This window comes from Pleurodeles waltl, chromosome 10, assembly GCF_031143425.1.
Source record: "Pleurodeles waltl isolate 20211129_DDA chromosome 10, aPleWal1.hap1.20221129, whole genome shotgun sequence".
In the NCBI taxonomy this organism is placed as follows: Eukaryota; Metazoa; Chordata; class Amphibia; order Caudata; family Salamandridae; genus Pleurodeles; species Pleurodeles waltl.
Genome location: NC_090449.1, coordinates 96,051,368 through 96,078,652, shown reverse-complemented (window position 1 = coordinate 96,078,652; position 27,285 = coordinate 96,051,368). Strand labels below are relative to the sequence as shown.

Here is a 27,285-nt window from a genome sequence, read left to right as displayed (position 1 = left end):
CCCTAACTTTGCATTTCTGTAGCCGGATTATTAATCAACATGACTTGATATTTATAAATTTCTTTTGAAACCGTACTCTTGATTTCTATAATGTGCTGCTTTTTATCTTTTGTTGCTTCCCTACGGGAAGGACTCTGATGCTTTTAAGCCTTAAAGTCACCAATAAATAAATAACTACGTTAACTTCCCACAGAGACTGAATGATAGTTTATTCTATACTAAAACACAATTGTATTGAGGAAGTACTCTGAAATATACCATTCCATCTTCTAACGCTTTGCCATAAATAAAAGCTGTTATGTTCTTGAAGGTTCTTCCGAGTTTAAATAAAGGGATGTGGTTTACCGCCCCTGTACGTTAACAAAAACTACTAGAAATTGTTAATTTTTTGTTGATGAAAAGAAACATTGTGAACCTTAGAAACAGCTCCCTTTCATTCAAGATAGTATGGGCAACTTTGCTGCCATAGTGGGGCAAGAGTTATTTTCAAAATGTAACACAAATTAAAGGCATACAGAGAACTACGAACATTTAGAGTATGAATTTAAAATACTTCCATTCCAATTTTCTGCATAAATCGATAGTTGAAATATGGCATGTTAGACTTTTCATCCTTGGCGTGGTCTCCCTTAACTTTTTGCCTCTGTTCCCCAGGTTGTTGATGTGTGCTGGACTCTGATTTTACTATTTTTGTTACTCTGGGCACTTTACCGCTGCTAACCAGTGCTAAAGTACAAGGACTCCTGTTTAAAATATGTACGTAATTGGTTCTCCATGATTGGCATATTTGTTTTACTGTTAAGTCCCTAGTAAAGTGCACTAGAGGTGCCCAGGGCCTGTAAATCAAATGTTACTAGTGGGCCTGCAGCACTGGTTGTGCCACCCACACAAGTAACCCTGTAATCATGTCTCAGACCTGCCACTGCAGTGTCAGTGTGTGTATTTTTTTACTCTGTAAATTCGACTTGGCAAGTGTACCCACTTGCCAGGCCTAAACCTTCCTTTTTCTTACATGTAAGGCACCCCTAAGGTAGGCCCTAGGTAGCCCCAAGGGCAGGGTGCAGTGTATGGTTAAGGTAGGACATATAGTAATGTGGTTTATATGTCCTGACAGTGAAATATTGTTAGATTCGTTTTTCACTGTTGCAAGGACTGTCTCTCTCATAGGATAATATGGGGGCTATCTTTAAATATGATTATAGCGTAGATTCCCCTAGAGAGTAGATGGACATGTGGAGTTTTGGGTCCCTGAACTCACAATTTAAAAATACATCTTTTAGTAAAGTTGATTTTGAGATTGTGCGTTTGAAAATGCCACTTTTAGAAAGTGAGCATTTTCTTGCTTAAACCATTTTGTGACTCTGCCTTGTTTGTGGATTCCCTGTCTGGGTCAGTTTGACAGTTGGGTTGTTTTTCACCTCGCACTAGACAGTGACACAAAGGGGGCTGGGGTGTAACCTGCATTTCCTGATTAGCCATCTCTGCTAGGAGGGAGGGGTGGAGTGGTCACTCTCATCTGAAAGGACTGTGCCTGCCTCTGACAATGCTGGCTCCAACCCCCTGCTGTGTGTCTGATGCCTTGCCTGGGCAAGGCAGGATTTCACAAGTAGGTGTGAGTCCCCTTTGAAGAAAGGTGACTTCAAAGACTAAAATGGGTATAAGAAGGGCACCCAAATCTACAGACTTTAGAAACACTTCTGGAACCAAGAGGAACCTCTGCCTGGAGAAGAGCTGATAGCTGAGGAAGAAGTGCTGCCCTGCCTGTGACTGTGCTTTGGGGAGCTTTCCTGCAGTGCTGCTTCTGCCAGAGTAAGAGGGCAAAGACTGGACTTTGTGTGCCTTCCATCTTGTGAAGAAATCTCCAAAGGCTTGAGTTAGAGCTTGCCTCCTGTTGTTTGAAGTCTCAGGGACAGCAAAGACTTCTCTCTGCCAGCACCTGGAGTCTCTGGAGAGACTCCTGCTCTGACAAGTAGTGCCCTATCCAGTCCCTGGGCCCTTGAAAGGAAAGCTGGTGGAAATCCAAGAAAATCGACTTCGGACGACTCCGGACCGACGCCGCTGCTGAATCCGGTAACGCCGCCTGCAACTGACGCCGTGACCTTCACTGGAACGCGGCGCTCTTCGCTGGCCCGATGCCGCAGCAGCCCCGCTGAAGTCCGCGACTCCGTGGAAGTCGCCGCACCACATCGTGACCGACGCCGCTCGAAGTGCGTGGATTCAACGTTTCGCACAGACGCCGCGATCCCCGACTTCGCGCATCAGATTGTTTTCACTCTTCACCAAAGGTACTGTACTTGGGGGTCTACACGACTCCGTGTCCGGCGCCGCTAGTGTCGGCTTGTTGGGAACAACTCGGTCACGACGCCGTGTTAACATCTCATCGAAGCATTTTTGTTTCTAAGCGCTATTTTTGAGTTTAATCTTTAAAAATTCATAACTTGACTTGTGTATGTCGGATTTTTGTCATTCTGGTCTTGTTTTGTTTAGATAAATATTTCCTATTTCTCTAAACTGGTGTTGTGTCATTTTGTAGTGTTTTCATTAAGTTGCTGTGTGCGTTGGTACAAATACTTTACACCTAGCACTCTGAGGTTAAGCCTACTGCTCTGCCAAGCTACCAAGGCGGTAAGCAGGGGTTAGCTGAGGGTGATTCTCTTTTACCCTGACTAGAGTGAGGGTCCTTGCTTGAACAGGGGGTAACCTGACTGTCAACCAAAGACCCCATTTCTAACATTGGTGATCAGCGGTTGGGATTTGGACTTGTATTTGTACTTGACATACAGTAATTAAGTGTACACTACTGTTTGAGTTCAGACCACTACGTGACCACATACTACTAGTCTGGTGATTTTTGTTTTTGTTCTATTTGGACTGTTTTTGCTCTGCATTCAGTTTCTTTTTTCGCTGATCCTGTGATTGACTTTTCTGGAACTTCATTTGGGAACTTGTTTCTACATTTGGAACCTTGCACTCTTTTTACCTTTCATCATGTCTCTACTTGGAGATGCATCAGTTGGAGCTGACTTTGACCTTGAGAAATTGGAGAGTTATACCAAAGCTCAGTTAAAGCAGTTCTGTAAAAGTTTTGACTGTCCCATTAAGAGCTCATCCAGGAAGGAGGAGCTGCAAAAGGCGCTGAGGGCCTGGGTGACAGCCAAGAGCACTGAAGGGCACACAGAGGATGAGGGAGATGAGGAGGATGAGGAAGAGTGTTCAGTACACAATGGTATTGTGGGTGGGCCTGTATGTCCAGGGAGAAGGTCTCCAGGGCAGGTAGCAGTGTCTCATCCAAGGGTCTGACACCTGAGGAGTTACAGGACAGACAGGCAGAAAGGGAGTACCAATTGGAGCAGAGGAGGCTAGCCCTTGAGGAGAGGAAGTTAGCAATGGCTCATGAGCTTAGCTTGAGAGAGATGGATCATAGAAGCCAGTCCAGTAGAGATGGTGGCAGCAACCTGAGAGTGCAGCCTGAAAGAAGGGTACACATCCCAAAAAACCTTGTGAGGGATTATAAGAGGGAGGATGATATCTACTTGTGGTTCAAGGGTTATGAGTCAGCTCTCCACATGAACCTGGTCCCTGAAGCTCATTGGGGGGCAGCCCTGTGGAAGCATTTTGAGGCAGAGGGGAGGGACACACTGACAGCCTTAGGGGATGCTCAGGATCTCACCTACCCTGTCATGAAGGAGGCCTTACTCACCCGGTATGGTCTCACCCCTGAGCAGTATAAGGAGAAGTTTAGATCCTACAAGAGAAAGGAATCCCAAACATGGTTGGAATGTGTTGATTCTTTTTGCAGGTCACTGGATGGTTGGGTGAAGGGCAGTAAGGTAAACACGTATGAGGGGCTTTACAATTTAATTGCTTGGGAGCACTTGTACAGTTTATGTTTTCCAGAGCTGTGCCAGCACCTCATTGACAGCAAGCTGACTGACCCCAGGAAGCTTGCACAGGAAGCGGACAGCTGGGAGAGCACCAGGGTCCAAAAGAGGTATGGGGGAGACCACGCCAAGGGTGGGCAGGGTCCCTCTCAGAAGAAAGGGGGGAGTAAGGGCAAACAGGGGGAGTTCTCTAAAGGGCCCCAAACTGATTCCCAGGGTAAGGATTCCCAACCCCCCAGTGAAAAGAAGCCATGGTTGTCCAAAGGGAAGCCAGTGGCAAGTGGTCCCCCACGTAAGTGCTATGCATGTGACCAGGTGGGTCATGTGAGGGGGGACCCCAAATGCCCCAAAAGTACACCGGCACCCACTGGTGCACCGTCCCAGGGTTTGGCCAGTGTAGCGCTTGGGGAGGAGTTGGTTTCAGGTGGGTGGGAACCAGCAGAAATGACCCTTGTCTCACTAGGGGACAGTGAGATGGTCCAGAAAAACATAGTGCCTGATAACACTAAGAAGTACAGGCAATGGGTGACCATCAATGGACAGAGGGTGGAGGCTCTGAGAGACACAGGAGCCAGTGTGACTACAGTGAGGAGTCACCTGGTGTCTGAAGAGCAGATTGATCCCCGGGTACTTCACCAAGTAGTTGCGGTAGACAACTCTGAGCGCCTCTGCAGAGTGGCGCAGGTTCCCTTTGAATTGGGGGGGGTCTCAGGTTCCTGGAAAGTAGCTGTGATTCCAACCATGCCTGTTGATTGTTTGCTAGGTAACGACCTGGAGGATTCCCCTTGGAACGAGGTGGAACACAGGTCTCACTTGGAGATGTTGGGTCTGCCTGGGTGGGTATGCGTATCAACCCGGTCTATGGCAGCCAATCAGGGTAGTCAAGAGCCCCTGGAGCCTGAAACAGTGGCCCAGGGGACCGCCAAGAAGAGGAAGGGCAGGGGGCGCGGGAAACCGGCCCCCGAGGTTCCCACGGTCCGGGAGGAGGCGGAGCCTGAGGGTGACGCCCCGGAACCTACAGGGGAGCAGGTGGCTGAACTGGGGGAGGTCCCTGAGCTGTCACAGTGGCAGCAGGAAGGGGGACCCACCAGGGAAGCATTCTGCACAGCGCAGAAGAAGTGCCCTACTCTTGAGGGGTTGCGGCAGCAGGCTGCAGCCCAGGCGGCTGGCGAGGCGCCAGGTACTCACCTGATATATTGGGAGGATGGCCTCCTGTATAGTGAGCCTAAGGTTCCTGAGCCTGGGTCAGCTCATATGCTGGTGGTACCCCAGTGCTTCAGGGCCTTCCTACTGGGTTTGGCTCATGATGTGCCTTTGGCAGGACATCTAGGGCAGGACAAGACCTATAAGAGGCTTGCCTCACACTTTTACTGGCCCTTGATGCACAAGCAGTCAGCTGCTTATTGTAGGTCTTGTCAGACTTGTCAGGCAAGTGGCAAGAGTGGGGGGAAATGCAAAGCTCCCCTCCAACCCTTACCTGTAGTCAGTACTCCCTTTGAAAGGGTAGGAATTGACATTGTGGGGCCTCTGTATCCCAAGACAGCCATGGGCAACAGGTTCATCCTGGTCTTGGTGGACCATGCCACTCGGTACCCAGAAGCCATTCCTCTAAGGACGGTCACTCCCCCCGTGGTGGGACGTGCCTTGATGGGAGTTTTTACCCGCATGGGGTTCCCCAAGGAAGTGGTATCCGATAGAGGTACAAACTTCATATCCACTTATATGAAGTCACTGTGGAAGGTGTGTGGGGTAACGTACAAGTTCACCACACCTTACCCCCCCCCCAAAGTAATGGTCTGGTTGAGAGATTCAACCACACCTTGAAAGGCATGATTCAGGGCCTGTCAGAGCCCTTGAGGCGTAAATGGGACGTCCCCTTGCTATGCCTTCTGTTTGCTTACAGGGAGGTGCCTCAAAAGGGACTTGGCTTTAGCCCCTTTGAGCTCATCTATGGCCACCCTGTGAGGGGACCGCTCAGTCTGGTGAAGGAGGCTTTGGAGAAAGCTCCTAGTAAACCACCACAGGATGTATTTAGCTACATGCTGGCACTAAGAAACCAGACTGCCCGCTTCAGGAGTCTCGCTCAGGAGAACCTGGAAGCAAGCCAGGAGGATATGAAACGGTGGTACGACCAGAATGCCACTCTGGTTGAGTTTCTGCCTGGACAAAAAGTGTGGGTCATGGCACCAGTGGAGCCTAGGGCTCTCCAAGATAAGTGGACTGGGCCTTTTGAGGTGGTGGAAAGAAAGAGCGAGGTCACCTATCTGGTAGACTTGCAATCCCCCAGGAACCCTTTGCGGGTCCTACATGTCAACCGCCTCAAACCACACTTTGAGCGAACTGAGCTATTCATGCTCCTAGCGACAGATGACGGGGTGGAGGAAGAGAGTGAGCCTCTTCCTGACCTCCTGTCTGCAGGAGAGAAAGATGGGTCTGTGGAGGGAGGGATCCTCTCCCCCTCCCTGACTGAGGAACAGCAGAGGGACTGTCGCCACGTGTTGGGACAGTTCGCCTCACTGTTTTCCCTGATCCCAGGAGTCACACACCTGTGCACACATGATATGGACACTGGGGACAGTACACCTGTTAAACATAAGGTTTACAGAGTGACTGACAGGGTCAGGGCTTGCATTAAGGAGGAAGTCTCCAAAATGTTAACCCTAGGGGTTATTGAGCACTCCAGCAGTACTTGGGCCAGCCCAGTGGTATTGGTCCCAAAGGCTGCTGCTCCTGGTGCCACTCCAGAACTTAGGTTCTGTGTGGACTACCGGGGTCTCAATGCGGTCAGCAAGACTGACGCACACCCCATCTCCCGAACTGATGAGCTCATTGATCGGTTAGGAGCTGCCAAGTACATCAGTACGTTTGATTTAACATCTGGGTACTGGCAGATTGCCTTAACTGAGGGAGCAAAGGAGAGGTCAGCATTCTCTACCCCAGATGGGCACTTCCACTTCAACGTGATGCCCTTTGGGATGAAGAATGCCCCTGCCACCTTTCAGAGGTTGGTCAACCAGGTGTTGGCAGGACTGGATGAATTCAGTGCCGCCTACCTGGATGACATTGCTGTGTTTAGTTCCACATGGCAGGAACACCTGCAACATCTCTGGGGAGTGTTAGAGGCCCTGCAGAAGGCAGGCCTCACTATTAAGGCGAGCAAGTGCCAAATAGGGCAGGGTTCTGTGGTGTACTTAGGACACCAGGTGGGGAGTGGCCAGGTGGCACCCCTACAGCCTAAGATTGACACGATTCTGGCTTGGGAGCCTCCCAAGACCCAGACTGAAGTGAGAGCCTTTTTAGGTCTCACAGGATATTACAGGAGGTTTGTTAAGGGATATGGTACCATTGTTACCCCCTTAACTGAGTTGACTTCAAAGAAGCAACCCAAGGAAGTGATCTGGACAGAGGCTTGCCAGAGCGCTTTTGATGCCCTGAAGGCTGCCATGTGCACAGCACCTGTGCTGAAGGCACCTGACTACTCCAAGGAGTTTGTTGTGCAAACAGACGCCTCAGAGCATGGTATTGGAGCAGTACTCTCACAGCTTAATGAAGAGGGCCTAGATCAACCCGTAGCCTTCATTAGCAGGAGGTTACTACCCAGGGAACGTAGGTGGAGTGCCATAGAACGTGAAGTGTTTGCTGTGGTCTGGGCACTAAAGAAGCTAAGACCCTACTTGTTTGGGACTCACTTCCGAGTTCAGACCGACCACAGGGCCCTCAGATGGTTAATGCAGATGAGGGGTGAGAATCCAAAACTGTTGAGGTGGTCCATTTCCCTACAGGGGATGGACTTTACGGTGGAACACCATCCTAGTACAGAGCACGCCAATGCTGATGGTCTGTCCAGGTTCTTCCGCCTTAGTGATGAGAACTCCCATGAGGTTGGGTAGTTGCTCCGCACTTTTAGCTGGGGGGGGACACATGTTAGACTTTTCATCCTTGGCGTGGTCTCCCTTAACTTTTTGCCTCTGTTCCCCAGGTTGTTGATGTGTGCTGGACTCTGATTTTACTGTTTTTGTTACTCTGGGCACTTTACCGCTGCTAACCAGTGCTAAAGTGCAAGGGCTCCTGTTTAAAATATGTACGTAATTGGTTCTCCATGATTGGCATATTTGTTTTACTGTTAAGTCCCTAGTAAAGTGCACTAGAGGTGCCCAGGGCCTGTAAATCAAATGTTACTAGTGGGCCTGCAGCACTGGTTGTGCCACCCACACAAGTAACCCTGTAATCATGTCTCAGACCTGCCACTGCAGAGTCTGTGTGTGTATTTTTACTCTGTAAATTCGACTTGGCAAGTGTACCCACTTGCCAGGCCTAAACCTTCCCTTTTGTTACATGTAAGGCACCCCTAAGGTAGGCCCTAGGTAGCCCCAAGGGCAGGGTGCAGTGTATGGTTAAGGTAGGACATATAGTAATGTGGTTTATATGTCCTGACAGTGAAATATTGTTAAATTCGTTTTTCACTGTTGCAAGGACTGTCTCTCTCATAGGATAATATGGGGGCTACCTTTAAATATGATTAAAGCGTAGATTCCCCTAGAGAGTAGATGGACATGTGGAGTTTGGGGTCCCTGAACTCACAATTTAAAAATACATCTTTTAGTAAAGTTGATTTTGAGATTGTGCGTTTGAAAATGCCACTTTTAGAAAGTGAGCATTTTCTTGCTTAAACCATTTTGTGACTCTGCCTTGTTTGTGGATTCCCTGTCTGGGTCAGGTTGACAGTTGGGTTGTTTTTCACCTCTGTTAGACCTGACAGCCTTAGGGTAGTCACCCCTAACTTTTTGCCTGCCTCCCTCCTCGTTTTGGATACTGTTTTTGCTGGTTTTTAGACTCTGCGCACTTTACCACTGCTAACCAGTGATAAAGTGTATATGCTCTCTCTCTGTAAACATGGTAACTTTGGATCATACCTGATTGAACTATTTTATCTACTTATAAGTCCCCAGTCATGTGCACTCCAGGTGCCTAGGGCATATAGATTAAATGCTACTAGTGGACCTGCAGCACGGATTGTGCCACCCACTTAAGTAGCCCCTTTTCCTTGTCTCAGGCCTACCATTGCTAGGCCTGTGTGCAGTTTCACTGCCACCTCGACTTGGCATTTAAAAGTACTTGCCAAGCCTAGAACTCCCCTTTTTCTGCATATAAGTCACCCTTAATGTGTGCCCTGGGTATCCCCTAGAGCAGGGTGCTGTGTAGGTAAAAGACAGGACATGTACCTGTGTAGTTATATGTCCTGGTAGTGTAAAACTCCTAAATTCGTTTTTGCACTACTGGGAGACCTGCTCCCTTCATAGGCTAACATTGGGGCTGCCCTCATACACTGTTGAAGTGGCAGCTGCTGATCTGAAAGGAGCAGGGAGGTCATATTTAGTATGGCCAGAATGGTAATACAAAATCCTACTGACTGGTGAAGTCGGATTTAATATTACTATTCTAGAAATGCCACTTTTAGAAAGTGAGCATTTCTTTGCACTTAAATCCTTCTGTGCCTTACAATCCACGTCTGGCTAGGTTTAGTTGACAGCTCCTTGTGCATTCACTCAGACACACCCCAAACACAGGGTACTCAGCCTCACTTGCATACATCTGCATTTTGAATGGGTCTTCCTGGGCTGGGAGGGTGGAGAGCCTGCCCTCACACAAAGGACTGCCACACCCCCTACTGGGACCCTGGCAGACAGGATTGAACTGAAAGGGGACCTGGTGCACTTCTTAGCCACTCTTTGAAGTCTCCCCCACTTCAAAGGCACATTTGGGTATAAAACAGGGCCTCTGCCCTACCTCATCAGACACTTGCTGGAGAAGAAACCGGAACCAGAAACTACATCCTGCCAAGAAGAACTGCCTGGCTGCTCAAAGGACTCACCTGTCTGCTTTCTACAAAGGACTGCTGTCTTGCTGTTGCCCTGCTGCCTTGCTGAACTCTTGTCTGGCTGTGAAAGTGCTCTCCAAGGGCTTGGATAGAGCTTGCCTCCTGTTCCTTGAAGTCTCAGGACCAAAAAGACTTCTTCCTTTCACTTGGACGCTCCGTGCGCCGAAAATTTCGACGCACAGCTTGTTTCGCGGCGAGAAAAACGCCACACACCGACGCTGATCGACGCGACGCCCTCGGGACGATCGAGACTTCGACGCACAACCTCGCAAGGACAAAGCCGCTCGACTTTCCAGGAGAAATCGACGCGACGCCCACCGTGAGTACGAAACTTTGACGCACGGCCTCGCAAGGACAACGCCGCCCGACTTCCAAAGAGAAATCGACGCGACGCCTGCCGTGAGACCAAACTTTCGACGCCCGGCCTCGCAAGGACAACGCCGCCCGACTTCCGAGGAGAAATCGACGCGACGCCTACCGTGAGATCGAAACTTCGACGCGCAGCCCCGCAGAACGACGCGCAGCCGGAAAACAAGCAGGAGAATCCACGCACAGACCCGGGACATCTGGTAATCCCCGCGATCCACAAAAAGAGACTGTCTGCGCGCCGGAAAACGACGCCCGACTTCCCCGCGTGGAAAAGACCGACGCAAGTCTGTGTGTGCTGAGGAGAAATCGACGCACACACCCCTTTTTCCACGCATCTCTTCTCCTGTGGCCCTCTGAGGAGATTTTCCACCAGAAACCAGGTACTTTGTGCTTGAAAGACACTGTATTGCATTCTAAAGACTTAAGACACTTTATATCACTTCCCTGTGATATTTCTACAATTTTCCATTGCAACTTTATTCTTTTTGACCTACAATTATCCTGATAAATATTATATATTTTTCTAAACACTGTGTGGTGTATTTTTGTGGTGCTATATGGTGGTATTGTATGATTTATTGCACAAATACTTTACACATTGCCTTCTAAGTTAAGCCTGACTGCTCGTGCCAAGCTACCAGAGGGTGGGCACAGGATAATCTTGGATAGTGTGTGACTTACCCTGACTAGAGTGAGGGCTTTTGCTTGGACAGGAGGTAACCTGACTGCCAACCAGAAACCCCATTTCTAACATTGGTGATCAGCGGTGAGGATAGGACTTGTATTTGTGCAGTGACATACAGTAGCTAAGTATTTCACTACCTACCCACAGTTGAAGGTCAACTTGGTTTTTATCTCTTTTTGAAAATCCGTTTTTTTCCTGACAATTTTCAAAAACTAAATCCTCACTCAACATGTCTCTGACTGGGTCTCAGACAGGGGACTTTGACCTAGTCCAGTTGGATACATACACGGTCAAACAACTAAGAGGATTCTGCAGGGCATTAAGGGTACCCACCCAGGGGGCCTCCAGAAAGGAGGACTTTCAAGTGGCGCTGAGGGCCTGGGCAGAAGCCCATTTAGAGGATGAGGAGGAAGAGGAGCCAGAAAATGGCCCCTCAGAAGGATTTTCACTATCTATGGATGGTGTTACCACTGCAATTGTGCACCCTTCCAGACCAGGGAGCAGTGTCTCCATGCAAAGCCTGACCGCAGAGGAAAGGAGAGAGGAAAGGGAGTTCCAATTGCAAATGGCAAAACTGAAAATTGAGGCACAACAGGAGGAGAGGAGAGCAGAAAGAGAAGCCAAACAAGCTGAGGCTGAAAGAGCAGCCAAACAGATTGAAGCTGAAAGGACAGCCAAACAGATTCAAGCAGAAGCTGAAAGGGCAGCCAAACAAGCAGAAGCTGAAAGAGCAGCCAAACAAGTGGAAGCTGAAAGAGCTTTGGCTGAAAAGAAACTATTGTTAGCTCATGAACTGAGTCTCAAGGAGCTGGAGATCAAGGCAAGACAGTCTGAATCCAGCAATAATGGTGGCAGCATACAGACAGGACCTGCTGGAGAAAAGAAGGTTCGTATACCCAAAAATGTGGTGCCCAGTTTTGTGGTGGGAGATGACATAGATAAATGGTTAGCTGCTTATGAAGTTGCACTAAGGGCTCATGAGGTTCCTGAAGGGCAATGGGGGGTAGCTATGTGGGGTTATGTGCCGCCATTGGGGAGGGACACACTTCTCACATTGGATCCACCGGATCAAAACACATACCCACTCCAGAAAGCCACTTTACTTGCCAAGTTTGGGCTGACCCCTGAGGGATACCGTCAGAGGTTCAGGGACAGCACCAAACAAACCACACAAACATGGGTAGATTTCTTTGATTTCTCTAGTAAGGCACTGAATGGATGGGTGCGGGGCAACAAAGTAGCAGATTATAAAGGTTTATATGACTTGATCCTGAGAGAGCATATGCTTAATGTTACTTATACAGATTTGCGCCAGCACCTAGTGGATAGTAAGCTGACTGATCCCAGGAAGCTTGCTGAGGAGGCGGACCTCTGGGTTAGCACCAGAGTGTCCAAAAAGGTACCTGGGGGGGACTCCCACAAAGGTGGTCAGGGTTCCCAACAGAAGAAAGAGGGGGGAGATAAACTTACAGATAAGGAACTCTCTAAAGGCCCCCAAAAGAATTCCCAGGGAGGGGGTGGCAACCCTTCCTTTTCCAAATTTGGGAAAAAGCCAGGGACATTTGACAGGTCAGGAAAATCTAGCCCCAAATGCATGGAGTGTTACCAATATGGTCACTACAAAGGCGATCCACAGTGCCCCAAGAGGGCACCGTCCACTACCGGACAGGCACCTGGGTTGACTAGTGTAGCACTCGGGGGGGAGATGGACCCAACTAGCTTTGGGGAGCAGGTAGAGATTTCCCTAGTGTCCCTGGGAGAAGGAGAAATGGTGGCCAAGGCCCACATGCCCAGAAATACTTCCAAGTACCGGCAGTGGGTCACCATTGATGGGCAGAGGGTGGAGGCTCTGCGTGACACAGGAGCCAGTATGACTACTATCAAGAGTCAGCTGGTGTCAGCAGAGCAGATAGTACCTAATGCATTCCACCAGGTCAGAGTCGCTGACAATCGCGAGAGTCACCTACCGGTGGCTCTGGTTCCCTTTGAGTGGGGGGGGGTCTCTGGTACTCTGAAAGTAGCTGTGAGTCCTGCCATGCCTGTAGATTGTCTGTTAGGCAATGACCTTGAGCACACTGCCTGGAAAGAAGTGGAGCTCAGGTCTCACCTGGAGATGTTAGGGTTACCTGAGTGGGTCTGCATGACCACACGGTCCATGGCTGACCGAGAGGGAAGTCAAGGGCATCTGGAGCCTGGAACGATGGCCCAGAGAGCTGCCAGGAGGAGGGACCAGGGGTGCGGGAAACCGGCCCCCGCTGTTCCCACAGTGGCTGACGGGGCTCCTGAGGAGGAGGCTCCCGAGCCAACTGGGGAAGACATCGCCGCCCTAGGTGACTTACCTGAGCTTGCTGGCTGGCAAGTTGAGGGTGGACCCACCAGGGAGGAATTCTGCAAGGCGCAGAAAGAATGTCCCACTCTAGAAGGTTTGAGGAAACAAGCCTCAAACCAGGCAGCCGGCGACGCCTCTGGCGATCACCACCTATATTGGGAGAATGATCTCCTCTACAGTGAGCCTAAGGTTCCGGGCTTGGGGGCAGCACGTATGCTGGTGGTCCCCCAATGTTACCGAACCTTCCTACTGGGTCTGGCTCACGACATTCCCCTGGCAGGACATTTGGGGCAGGGCAAGACCTTTAACAGGCTTGTCACCCACTTTTTTGGGCCCAAAAAAAGGACACACTCAGACAAATTCTGCAGATCCTGTCCTACCTGCCAGGCTAGTGGTAAAGCAGGAAAAAGGATTAAAACCCCCCTGATTCCACTTCCTGTCGTTGGCACCCCCTTTGAAAGGGTGGGCATCGACATTGTTGGTCCCTTGGACCCCAAAACTGCCTTAGGCAACAGGTTCATCCTGGTTTTGGTGGACCATGCCACCCGTTACCCAGAGGCAATCCCTCTAAGGACAGTAACTGCACCGGTGGTGGCCAGAACCCTGATGGGGATATTTACCCGTGTGGGATTCCCCAAGGAAATAGTGTCTGACAGAGGCACTAACTTCGTGTCTGCATACATGAAGTCTCTGTGGGATGCGTGTGGGGTAACCTACAAGTTCACCACACCCTATCACCCCCAGACGAACGGTCTTGTGGAGAGATTCAACAAGACCCTGAAAGGCATGATTGGTGGCCTTCCTGAGGCCATGAGGCGTAAGTGGGACGTCCTCTTACCATGCCTTCTCTTTGCTTACAGAGAGGTCCCCCAGAGAGGAGTAGGGTTCAGTCCCTTTGAACTTCTCTATGGGTACCCTGTCAGGGGACCCTTAAGCATTGTCCAGGAGGGATTGGAGAAAGCTCCAAAGACACCCCCTCAGGATGTGGTCAGCTATATGTTGGCCCTCCGCAACCAGATGACCCGCTTCTGGAAAGAAGCCCAAGATAACCTTGAGGCCAGTCAAGAGGTGATGAAACAATGGTATGACCAGAAGGCCACCCTGGTAGAGTTTCAACCTGGAGACAAAGTGTGGGTAATGGAGCCAGTAGAGCCCAGAGCTCTCCAGGACCGCTGGTCTGGCCCATTTGAAATAAAGGAGCGGAAAGGGGAGGCCACTTACCTAGTGGACCTCAAAACCCCTAGGAATCCCCTAAGGGTGCTCCATGTGAACCGACTAAAAGCTCATTGTGAGAGGTCGGAGATCAACATGCTTCTGGTCACAGATGAAGGAACGGAAGAGGAGAGTGAACCTCTCCCCGACCTCCTCTCTGCACAAGAAGGTGATGGGTCAGTAAGCGGGGTCATTCTGTCTGACTCCCTGACTCTAAATCAGAAAGGAGACTGTTATGAGCTGTTGGAGCAGTTCTCCCCCCTATTCTCCCTTACTCCTGGGCTGACCCACCTCTGTGTTCATGATATTGACACCGGTGACAGTCTCCCTGTGAAAAACAAAATTTACAGGTTGTCGGATAAGGTGAAGGCCAGCATCAAGGAGGAGGTCTCCAAGATGTTGACTCTAGGGGTCATTGAGAAATCCAGTAGTCCCTGGGCCAGCCCAGTGGTATTGGTCCCTAAGGCTACTGCCCCAGGTGCGAAGCCAGAACTCCGGTTCTGTGTGGACTACCGGGGTCTCAACTCAGTCACACGGACTGATGCTCACCCCATCCCCCGAGCTGATGAGCTCGTGGACAGGCTAGGCGCTGCCAAGTTCCTGAGTACGTTTGATCTTACTTCAGGGTACTGGCAGATCGGCCTAACTGAGGGGGCCAAGGAAAGATCCGCATTTTCAACCCCGGATGGCCATTACCAGTTCCGGGTGATGCCGTTTGGGTTGAAAAATGCCCCCGCTACCTTCCAACGGTTGGTTAACGGGGTCCTAGCTGGCAAGGATGCCTTCTGTGCAGCCTACCTGGATGACATAGCTGTCTACAGTTCCAGCTGGGAGGAACACCTGCTTCACCTCAAGGAGGTGCTTCAGGCCCTGCAACAGGCAGGCCTGACCATCAAGGCCAGTAAGTGCCAGATTGGGCAGGGTTCCGTGGTGTACTTAGGACACCTAGTGGGTGGTGGCAAGGTGCAGCCACTCCAGGCCAAGATTGAAACTATCAAGGCCTGGCAACCACCCCGAACCCAGACGGAGGTGAGAGCCTTTCTAGGCCTCACAGGATACTACCGCCGATTTGTCAAGGGCTATGGTACCATTGCAACACCCTTGACAGAACTCACTTCCAAGAAGCAACCTAGGTTGGTGAATTGGACAGAGGCTTGTCAGAAAGCCTTTGACGCCCTGAAGGAAGCCATGTGCACGGCCCCCGTGCTCAAGGCCCCTGACTACTCCCAGGAATTTATCGTGCAGACAGACGCTTCGGAGCATGGCATAGGGGCAGTTCTAGCACAGCTAAATGAGGAGGGCAGAGATCAACCGGTAGTCTTTATTAGCAGAAGACTATTACCACGGGAACAGAGGTGGAGTGCTATTGAAAGAGAAGCTTTTGCTGTGGTCTGGGCACTGAAGAAGCTGAGACCCTACCTGTTTGGGACTCACTTCCTAGTTCAGACAGACCACAGGCCCCTCAGATGGCTCATGCAGATGAGGGGTGAGAATCCAAAACTCTTGAGGTGGTCCATTTCCCTACAGGGGATGGACTTTACGGTGGAACATCGCCCAGGGGTTGACCACGCCAATGCTGATGGTCTCTCCAGGTACTTCCGCCTTAGCGATGAGAGCTCCCAAGAGGTCGGGTAGCTCTCCCCACTTTCAGCTGGGGGGGACACATGTTAGACCTGACAGCCTTAGGGTAGTCACCCCTAACTTTTTGCCTGCCTCCCTCCTCGTTTTGGATACTGTTTTTGCTGGTTTTTAGACTCTGCGCACTTTACCACTGCTAACCAGTGATAAAGTGTATATGCTCTCTCTCTGTAAACATGGTAACTTTGGATCATACCTGATTGAACTATTTAATCTACTTATAAGTCCCCAGTCATGTGCACTCCAGGTGCCTAGGGCATATAGATTAAATGCTACTAGTGGACCTGCAGCACGGATTGTGCCACCCACTTAAGTAGCCCCTTTTCCTTGTCTCAGGCCTACCATTGCTAGGCCTGTGTGCAGTTTCACTGCCACCTCGACTTGGCATTTAAAAGTACTTGCCAAGCCTAGAACTCCCCTTTTTCTGCATATAAGTCACCCTTAATGTGTGCCCTGGGTATCCCCTAGAGCAGGGTGCTGTGTAGGTAAAAGACAGGACATGTACCTGTGTAGTTATATGTCCTGGTAGTGTAAAACTCCTAAATTCGTTTTTGCACTACTGGGAGACCTGCTCCCTTCATAGGCTAACATTGGGGCTGCCCTCATACACTGTTGAAGTGGCAGCTGCTGATCTGAAAGGAGCAGGGAGGTCATATTTAGTATGGCCAGAATGGTAATACAAAATCCTACTGACTGGTGAAGTCGGATTTAATATTACTATTCTAGAAATGCCACTTTTAGAAAGTGAGCATTTCTTTGCACTTAAATCCTTCTGTGCCTTACAATCCACGTCTGGCTAGGTTTAGTTGACAGCTCCTTGTGCATTCACTCAGACACACCCCAAACACAGGGTACTCAGCCTCACTTGCATACATCTGCATTTTGAATGGGTCTTCCTGGGCTGGGAGGGTGGAGGGCCTGCCCTCACACAAAGGACTGCCACACCCCCTACTGGGACCCTGGCAGACAGGATTGAACTGAAAGGGGACCTGGTGCACTTCTTAGCCACTCTTTGAAGTCTCCCCCACTTCAAAGGCACATTTGGGTATAAAACAGGGCCTCTGCCCTACCTCATCAGACACTTGCTGGAGAAGAAACCGGAACCAGAAACTACATCCTGCCAAGAAGAACTGCCTGGCTGCTCAAAGGACTCACCTGTCTGCTTTCTACAAAGGACTGCTGTCTTGCTGTTGCCCTGCTGCCTTGCTGAACTCTTGTCTGGCTGTGAAAGTGCTCTCCAAGGGCTTGGATAGAGCTTGCCTCCTGTTCCTTGAAGTCTCAGGACCAAAAAGACTTCTTCCTTTCACTTGGACACTCCGTGCGCCGAAAATTTCGACGCACAGCTTGTTTCGCGGCGAGAAAAACGCCGCACACCGACGCTGATCGACGCGACGCCCTCGGGACGATCGAGACTTCGACGCACAACCTCGCAAGGACAAAGCCGCTCGACTTTCCAGGAGAAATCGACGCGACGCCCACCGTGAGTACGAAACTTTGACGCACGGCCTCGCAAGGACAACGCCGCCCGACTTCCAAAGAGAAATCGACGCGACGCCTGCCGTGAGACCAAACTTTCGACGCCCGGCCTCGCAAGGACAACGCCGCCCGACTTCCAAGGAGAAATCGACGCGACGCCTACCGTGAGATCGAAACTTCGACGCGCAGCCCCGCAGAACGACGCGCAGCCGGAAAACAAGCAGGAGAATCCACGCACAGACCCGGGACATCTGGTAATCCCCGCGATCCACAAAAAGAGACTGTCTGCGCGCCGGAAAACGACGCCCGACTTCCCCGCGTGGAAAAGACCGACGCAAGTCTGTGTGTGCTGAGGAGAAATCGACGCACACACCCCTTTTTCCACGCATCTCTTCTCCTGTGGCCCTCTGAGGAGATTTTCCACCAGAAACCAGGTACTTTGTGCTTGAAAGACACTGTATTGCATTCTAAAGACTTAAGACACTTTATATCACTTCCCTGTGATATTTCTACAATTTTCCATTGCAACTTTATTCTTTTTGACCTACAATTATCCTGATAAATATTATATATTTTTCTAAACACTGTGTGGTGTATTTTTGTGGTGCTATATGGTGGTATTGTATGATTTATTGCACAAATACTTTACACATTGCCTTCTAAGTTAAGCCTGACTGCTCGTGCGAAGCTACCAGAGGGTGGGCACAGGATAATCTTGGATAGTGTGTGACTTACCCTGACTAGAGTGAGGGCTTTTGCTTGGACAGGAGGTAACCTGACTGCCAACCAGAAACCCCATTTCTAACAACCTCGCACTAGACAGTGACACAAAGGGGGCTGGGGTGTAACCTGCATTTCCTGATTAGCCATCTCTGCTAGGAGGGAGGGGTGGAGTGGTCACTCTCATCTGAAAGGACTGTGCCTGCCTCTGACAATGCCGGCTCCAACCCCCTGCTGTGTGTCTGATGCCTTGCCTGGGCAAGGCAGGATTTCACAAGTAGGTGTGAGTCCCCTTTGAAGAAAGGTGACTTCAAAGACTAAAATGGGTATAAGAAGGGCACCCAAATCTATATACTTTAGAAACACTTCTGGAACCAAAAGGAACCTCTGCCTGGAGAAGAGCTGATAGCTGAGGAAGAAGTGCTGCCCTGCCTGTGACTGTGCTTTGTGGAGCTTTCCTGCAGTGCTCCTTCTGCCAGAGTAAGAGGACAAAGACTGGACTTTGTGTGCCTTCCATCTTGTGAAGAAATCTCTAAGGGCTTGAGTTAGAGCTTTCCTCCTGTTGTTTGAAGCCTCAGGGACAGCAAAGACTTCTCTCTGCCAGCACCTGGAGTCTCTGGAGAGACTCCTGCTCTGACAAGTAGTGACCTATCCAGTCCCTGGGCCCTTGAAAGGAAAGCTGGTGGAAATCCAAGAAAATCGACTTCGGACGACTCCGGACTGACGCCGCTGCTGAATCCGGTAACACCGCCTGCACCTGACGCCGTGACCTTCGCTGGAACGCGGCGCTCTTCGCTGGCCCGATGCCGCAGCAGCCCCGCTGAAGTCCGCGACTCCGTGGAAGTCGCCGCACCACGTCATGACCGACGCCGCTCGAAGTGCGTGGATTCAACGTTTCGCACAGACGCCGCGATCCCCGACTTCGCGCATCAGCTTGTTTTCACTCTTCACCAAAGGTACTGTACTTGGGGGTCTACACGACTCCGTGTCCGGCGCCGCTGGTGTCGGCTTGTTGGGAACAACTCGGTCACGACGCCGTGTTAACATCTCATCGAAGCATTTTTGTTTCTAAGCGCTATTTTTGAGTTTAATCTTTAAAAATGTATAACTTGACTTGTGTATGTCGGATTTTTGTCGTTTTGGTCTTGTTTTGTTTAGATAAATATTTCCTATTTTTCTAAACTGGTGTTGTGTCATTTTGTAGTGTTTTCATTAAGTTGCTGTGTGTGTTGGTACAAATACTTTACACCTAGCACTCTGAGGTTAAGCCTACTGCTCTGCCAATCTACCAAGGGGGTAAGCAGGGGTTAGCTGAGGGTGATTCTCTTTTACCCTGACTAGAGTGAGGGTCCTTGCTTGAACAGGGGGTAACCTGACTGTCAACCAAAGACCCCATTTCTAACATGGCATATAAAAGACAAATCATGGTTACTAATGCCATCTCACTATAATGGTGCAATGAGAGTGACGTGAGTGGGTGCCCGGAAAGGTGCCAGTGTTGTGAATGTATTAGGAGATCGCGGTGTTGTGGCATGTTGACTTCGTGGTACAGTGGAGTGGAGACTCCCAAATTTTAAAGCGAAGAATCGCTTTATTTTAGATCCACCCTCCAGCTGAAAGAAAGTCAGTTGGAAAATACATTCCTCTGGTATGTTTTTCAAAATCTCCCTTTTTATTGCTTGCTAGTTGTTGGCAAGTGTAGTACACTCTCATTGAGACTCCTGCAGTATGTTAGAAAACAGCCTGAGGCACTGCTGTTAAATCACAAGGGTAGAGGAAATGACATCACAAACACTACATGACTTTCACGGGAAGTGGAGTCCCATGATCCTTCACAGCATCGTTCATTTCAACATAATCTTAATCACAACTCACGGCTGCAGGCTAGTAACAAACAGTCACTGATAAGAGGCCTAAAGAAACCAATGACTTAATCTCGCGACAGCTAAAAGACAATTTGCTTTTAAAGATAAGGGAGGTGCTCAGATAAATCATGGGGGCTGAAAGCAGCAACACATTGATGGCAATTATTAATCATGGGTTCCCCTAAAAAACGCAAAGCTGGTCCCATGGGGCCGGTACAGAGATTCTCACTAGTCTTTGAAATCCCAAATCAGCAAAGCAACCCACGAGTCGAGAAATAAGCGCTCACATATAGATGAAGACGGCGAAAAAGCGTGGAACGGTGCACATAAATGGTGCCCCTCGGCATTTATCACTTACTTCATTGGCTTGAACAAGGCTTGTCCATAATTTTGGAATGTCATGATGAGCTTCAGCTGCGTGCCTCCTGACTTCATTGCTGCGGGGCGAGAAGAATACAAAAGCAATGAATGTAACAAGGAGCATTTTCCCCACAGCAAAGAATGTGGATTACACTGTTTTATTTAGAGTCAGATATTGGTTTACAATTTACCTCTGGCATACAGTGATTTTCTAAAGAGCACAGTGCTGCTTTGCTGGAGAGCTGGGCTTTCCAGGAACATCAGCCAGACGGTTGCATTACATATGTGGCACGCTGAAGATTTGTCTTGATTTTTTTGCAAACACTTGTCTTTTCTTGCAAGTAGCAAGTGAGGTGCCCGAGCCAGGGTTTCACGGAAAACTATAGCATACCTATTTTCAAACTATCATTACTGTGTTTCATGAGGCTACATATGATAGACCCAGCCAAGATAGACTCAGCCACTTCATGATTATTAAATGTATATAAACAAAGCAGATTTATGTAATTTTGCCCGAATTCAATCAGTTTCCTTTCCTTACCCGTGCAAGTAACAGTTCCACATTATAACCGTAAAGCAACTCTTCAATGTTAAAGAAAAGCAATCATGCCCTAACTCACACATATGTTATGCACTATGAATTCGTCAATTACAGTTATTTAATTTTGGAAACAAATATGAGTATAAAGCAGTGGCGGCTGGTGATCTTTAGAAGTGGTGGGGTGTAATACATGGTTCGAATGCCAAGGAGCATTTTCTTGAAGGGTTTTCTCACTATTTCTTCCACTACGTTTACTGTCTCATTCTGACTCATTCAGTCGCACTTGGTCTCATTAATTTACGCAGCCTCACTCATTCTACTCTGGCCCACTCTTTCTCACTCAGTTCTACTCAGTCTAACTCATTCTGAATTACTCAGTCTTACTGTAACTCAGTTTCACACACTGTAACACTCACTTACACTCACTGTCATTCTCCCTCACTTACTACATTCATTCTCACACAAACTGGTCTTTACTGTCACTCTTTCTTGTTCACCCTGACTTACTCCTTCACTGACGCTCTCTCACTTTAACTCACGTACATAGTCGCACAGACATGCACACGGTGCTGGGATTTCACCATCTGTGAACAGTATCTCTGGAGGCTGGTGCTGGGACCTTCATGTACCTGTGTCAGTAATCAAACAATGTCACTAGCTGCCTCAGTTTGTTGCTGGAACCGAAGCGGATCTGCATTATATTTTTATCATATCAAGAGTGATAATTATTCACTCTTGATACAATAAAACTGAACCACAAAACAAGGAGGGTATAGTGTAGCTGTGGAGCCCATAAAGGAGAACAACCAATGGTCCAGGAACACCTATCCATCAAACCAATCCATCCACTCATTCATACATTCTTTCACTTATCCCTACCTCATTCATCCATCAGTTCAATAATCCATCTATTCTTTCATTCATCCTTCCACCCTTTTGCTCCATCTATCAATCCTTTCACTCCATCCATCCATCATCCTCCCTTTGTCTCATCCATCTATTCACCCTTTCACTCAGCAATCCATCCTTAGACCCATCCATCCACCCTTCGCCCCATCCATTCACCCTTTGTCCCATCCATTCATCCATTCATACATCCCTCTATTTACCCTTTAACTCAGCCATCCATTGTTTCACTCACTCATCCATCTATTCATCCATCAATCAAGTCACCCTTTCACGCAATCATTCCTTTATCCAAACATCCATCAACACTGCACTTCACTCACCCATCAATTGTTTTACTCATCCATCTTAACACATATCCTTTTGCTCATTCATCCTTTCGCTCACCCCTCCATACTTTCACTCCATCATCCATCCATCCATCCACTCATCCATTCATTTACCCTTCCACTGAACCATTGATCCATCCTTTCACTTATTCTACCATCCATCTACCCTTTCTCTCATCCATTCTTCCATTCATCCATTCTCCCTTTCACACATACACCCTCCCTGCCTTCCATTCTTCCATTCTTATGTCCATCCTCTCACTCATTCATCCATGCATCCATCCATCCACCATTTCATCCATCCATCCATCATTCCTTTCACTCACTCACCCTCCCAAGTTAGGTATGAGCATTTGACTGCCAAGCTGCAGACAGAAGAGGCCCATCAAGAACCCCACCAAACTGAAGTTCCTAAAGGGGGCTGGGGTTGACGGTGTCCCTAACGCATACAGAAGCTCAACTGCACACTTACTTCCAAGACCACTAGTTCAATTGTGGTCTGCAGCTGGTAACTTCCCTCTCTTGGCCTCAGCAGTAGAGATAAAGAGCACTCTGTCGTGCTCAGCTCCATAAAGTGTTTTTTCAAAGTGAAACTATGTGCAGTACTAAACGTGTTACTGCCAGGAAAGCAGACCCATGCTCCCCTCCTACAGCCTGCCCCTTTGTGGTGACCATCAAATTGTTGCCACCCACTCCCTCATTGTTCTCATAAGCCTGCCCCAGCCACTGAATTGAATGGAGTTTTGTAACTCCTCCCAGGACCACTATTCATGTGCCCCAAAAGTAACTGGATCACTTGCTTTTTAATTCATCACTCCCTCTCCTATGATGTAACTGCTGTAGCTTGTACCTGCAGGTCCAAGAAACCTCACCCAGCTGGTGCTTACACAGTAGGACGTCTGCAAAGTTCACTAGAATTCACCCAGTACATTTAGGACACTGTCTCAGAGATGTGATTTATTTTTTAGCTGTTCTATGTTTATTTCCTTGTTCTTGCCTCTCCCCGGAGGGTGGCAGGACAATGCCACTTCTGGACATGAAAACCAGTTGCCCCTGGTGTAAAGTCTTTTTATTCCATACCTGTACGTCTCCAGCTCTAAAATACTTTATCTTCAAACATTTGCAAAGAGGTGCTCCATCGCAAATAGTTGAGAAAACTGGAACACTAATTGTGTTGGTCAAAGGCCTAATGCTTTGGACCTCTTAAAGAACAAAGTACTACATAGCATAAGTCAATGTATAATATTTAGCTATGCTTTAGGAGTTCTTCAGCTTGAGTTTCTGGAAGGAGGAAAAGGTTCTTAATCAACTCATTGATCTTCAGCATTTTCTTTTCATTGGATTACTCTAATAGTCTTCTGGTCAGCCTACTTATTTACTCCTGCCCTCCAAGAGATAACTAATATTCTGTACTTTCTAATCTAAACTTTAATTAATATCCCCTGGCTCACTCCCATGTCCATCTATTGCCAGTAAGTTGAGTGGATAAATGCCAAAAACAGAGTACTGTACAAACTATTAAAACTAGTATAAGACACAATGAACAGTTTTTTCCCTCAGTTTTCTTGTTGACGCATTAATTCATTATGATTCATCATGCAACCTTCAAACTGGTGATCTTAACTTCCTAACTACAACCATACCCCATGTGCCTCATCTACTTTTACTACCTATTATCTTCCAGACCACTTCCAATGGAATTTGCCAGCTGTCATTCAAAACGTGGACTTAATTCTAATCTTCAAAATCACGCTGAAAGGGCAGCTACAACAAGCAAAACCAACTATATAACCATTAGGTCTATTGTATATCTGCTTTTAGTATGCCTTCTAGAATCAAGATATGTCATTAGTTTGAGTAAGAGTCTCAGCTAAAGTTTAATGGATGGAATACTCTGTCAAAATGTGATGTTTATCCCATCCACCATAATACACGTGCCATAAGCTATAATGCATTTGTTGTAAGGAGGGCGGACATCTGCCATTTGTTATGATTTAGGGGGTTCTATTGACCGCCAGGGTCATGGTGGTGGTCTGTCTGCTGTCAAAGCGGTGGTCCAACTGCTTTGGTGGTGGTCTGACTGCCACATTATGACCGCGGCGGTCGTGCAGTAATCGGACAGCCAGCTCCACCAGGACATGGTGTCTCAACTGGCTGGTGGTCCTAATCCAACATGGCAGTGCTACACTCTGGGGATTATGGTAGCACAGCCATGTAACGGCTGATGGAGACGGGGTGCAGGGTGCCCCAGGGGGTCTACTTGGCATGGGCAGTGCATGGCCACCCCTGGCCAGCCCCTTCACACAGTTCACTGTCTGCTTTGCAGACAGTGATCTTTGCGATGGATACTGGGGAACCCTACACACTACTGCATTACCGCTGGCTCGATTATGAGCCGGCGATAATGTTGTAGTGCGTTTTCTGCTGGGCCAGTAGGTGGACACTCTGTTTCCGCCCGTTGACCCAGCAGGAAACTCGTAATGGGGCCCACAGAGAGGTGGCTGCACTGGCCGCAACCTGCCCGTCGGGACTTCGGTGGACGATGTAAACCCCCTAAGTATGCCACCTTCAAAATCTAAGTAAGACTCTTTCTTTGTAAAGTCCTCATGTTACGTTGGCCTAGCCAATTATAACCACAGACTGGAGTATTTAACCAAAATTAATCTGTCCAATTAACTTTACGTGTGAGTAATCTTACCTACTCTGCCCTTTGTACTGTTTCAGATGCTATGCACAACACCTCAACCGTTATGCTGCTGTAACTATCTAAATAACTACACCAATAAAGCAAAGGCATTCTCCCCATCTTCCCCAAAAGGTACAGTTCTTAGAGAGGCACAGCACTCTAGAAGATCCCACAGTACCATGGCCAGTAAAGGAATCCTTTTTAGGTTGAGCATAGCAGCTATTCCAACGTGTTGGTATGTGTCTGGGCTTTTAACCACGCCTACTGCACATCCATCACTATCACTCATTCATGTTCTTGACTCTTAAAAATCCTTTGTTTTCGTTGGTAACTGCTTTACGTTTGTTCTTCCTTAGGGTGGTTTTGTAACCGCCTTGGACACTGACCCTGTTGCATTGACAATTGCACTTTTGCTGATAACTTTTACTGCGAGAGAACTTATTTTCCCGCTTGTCTCTCTCTACGCGCTCACAGCGGCGCTTTGAATCAGCTTGCTTATGTAAACTGTTTTACTTTATATTTTCAGTTTGTGTGGAAAGACAAGTCCAGTTTGGAATTTACCACGCTAATAGCAGTACCTCGAGTGAAAGGGAGACCCATTGCATTGCAAACGCTTTTTTAAGTAGATCCTATAGTAACTAATCAAAAGATCAAACAATCACAAAGTTCTTCTGTAAGGACCTCTCATGCTCAGTAACAATTACACACATTGTTAAAATGTCATAGATTCCGCTTCTTGTTAATTTCTTTTTCGTGGAAAAAGCTGCAGAAAAGTGGTTCTGCATCCTCAGGGAGTTAAATTATATTACAAGAAACAACATGAGATATCTCCTTGCTTTCTGAATAGAACCATAATGGATACCAACGTATTTTCAGAACTTATGCGTTGTTTATATATCTGTAGGAGGCTGGACTGGCTTGTAGTGAGTACCAAGGGGTACTTGCACCTTGCACCAGGCCCAGTTATCCCTTATTAGTGTATAGGGTGTCTAGCAGCATAGGCTGATAGATAATGGTAGCTTAGCAGAGCAGCTTAGGCTGAACTAGGAGACAAGTGAAGCTCCTACAGTACCACAAGTGTCGCTTGCACAATATCATAAGAAAACATAATACACAATTATATTAAAAATAAAGGTACTTTATTTCTATGACAATATGCCAAAGTATCTCAGAGTGTACCCTCAGTGAGAGGATAGGAAACATACACAAGATATATGTACACAATACCAAAAATATGCAGTATAGTCTTAGAAAACAGTGCAAACAATGTATAGTTACAATAGGATGCAATGGGGACACATAGGGATAGGGGCAACACAAACCATATACTCCAAAAGTGGAATGCGAACCACGAATGGACCCCAAACCTATGTGACCTTGTAGAGGGTCGCTGGGACTATTAGAAAATAGTGAGGGTTAGAAAAATAGCCCACCCCAAGACCCTGAAAAGTGAGTGCAAAGTGCACTAAAGTTCCCCAAAGGACAAAGAAGTCGTGATAGGGGAATACTGCAGGAAAGACACAAACCAGCAATGCAACAATGATGGATTTCCAGTCGAGGGTACCTGTGGAACAAGGGGACCAAGTCCAAAAGTCACAAGCAAGTCCGAGATGGGCAGATGCCCAGGAAATGCCAGCTGTGGGTGCAAAGAAGCTTCTACTGGACAGAAGAAGCTTAGGTTTCTGCAGGAACGACAAGGGCTAGAGACTTCCTCTTTGGAGGACGGATCCCTCACTCCCTCCACGTGGAGAGTAGTGCAGAAGTGTTTTCCCGCCGAAAGACCGCCAACAAGCCTTGCTATCTGCAAATCATGTGGTTAGTGTTTTTGGACGCTGCTGTGGCCCAGGAGGGACCAGGATGTCGCAAATTGCGCCAGGAGGTAGAGGGGATGTCGAGCAAGACAAGGAGCCCTCTCAGCAGCAGGTAGCATCCAGAGAAGTGCCAGAAACAGGCACTACGAGGATGCATGAAATGGTGCTCACCCGAAGTTGCACAAAGGAGTCCCACGTTGCCAGAGACCAACTTAGAAAGTCGTGCAATGCAGGTTAGAGTGCCGTGGACCCAGGCTTGGCTGTGCACAAAGGATTTCTGCCGGAAGTGCACAGAGGCCGGAGTAGCTGCAAAAGTCGCGGTTCCCAGCAATGCAGTCTGGCGTGGGGAGGCAAGGACTTACCTCCACCAAACTTGGACTGAAGAGTCACTGGACTGTGGGGGTCACTTGGACACTGTTGCTGGATTCGAGGGACCTCGCTCGTCGTGCTGAGAGGAGACCCAATGGACCGGTAATGCAGCTTTTTGGTGCCTGCGGTTGCAGGGGGAAGATTCCGTCGACCCACGGGAGATTTCTTCGGAGCTTCTAGTGCAGAGAGGAGGCAGACTACCCCCACAGCATGCACCACCAGGAAAACAT

The 27,285-nt window shown here is 48.5% G+C and overlaps 1 protein-coding gene across 1 annotated transcript in view; it reads right to left on the bottom strand.

Moving 5' to 3' along the window:
• The window catches only part of FAM20C (FAM20C golgi associated secretory pathway kinase), a 288,452-nt gene that overhangs the window by 197,456 nt on the left and 63,711 nt on the right, over positions 1 to 27,285 (bottom strand). Inside the window, exon 3 of the mRNA XM_069209831.1 lies at positions 20,412 to 20,490. Within this exon, the coding sequence (XP_069065932.1) occupies positions 20,412 to 20,490 (79 nt within the window). The remainder of the gene's footprint in view (positions 1 to 20,411; positions 20,491 to 27,285) is intronic.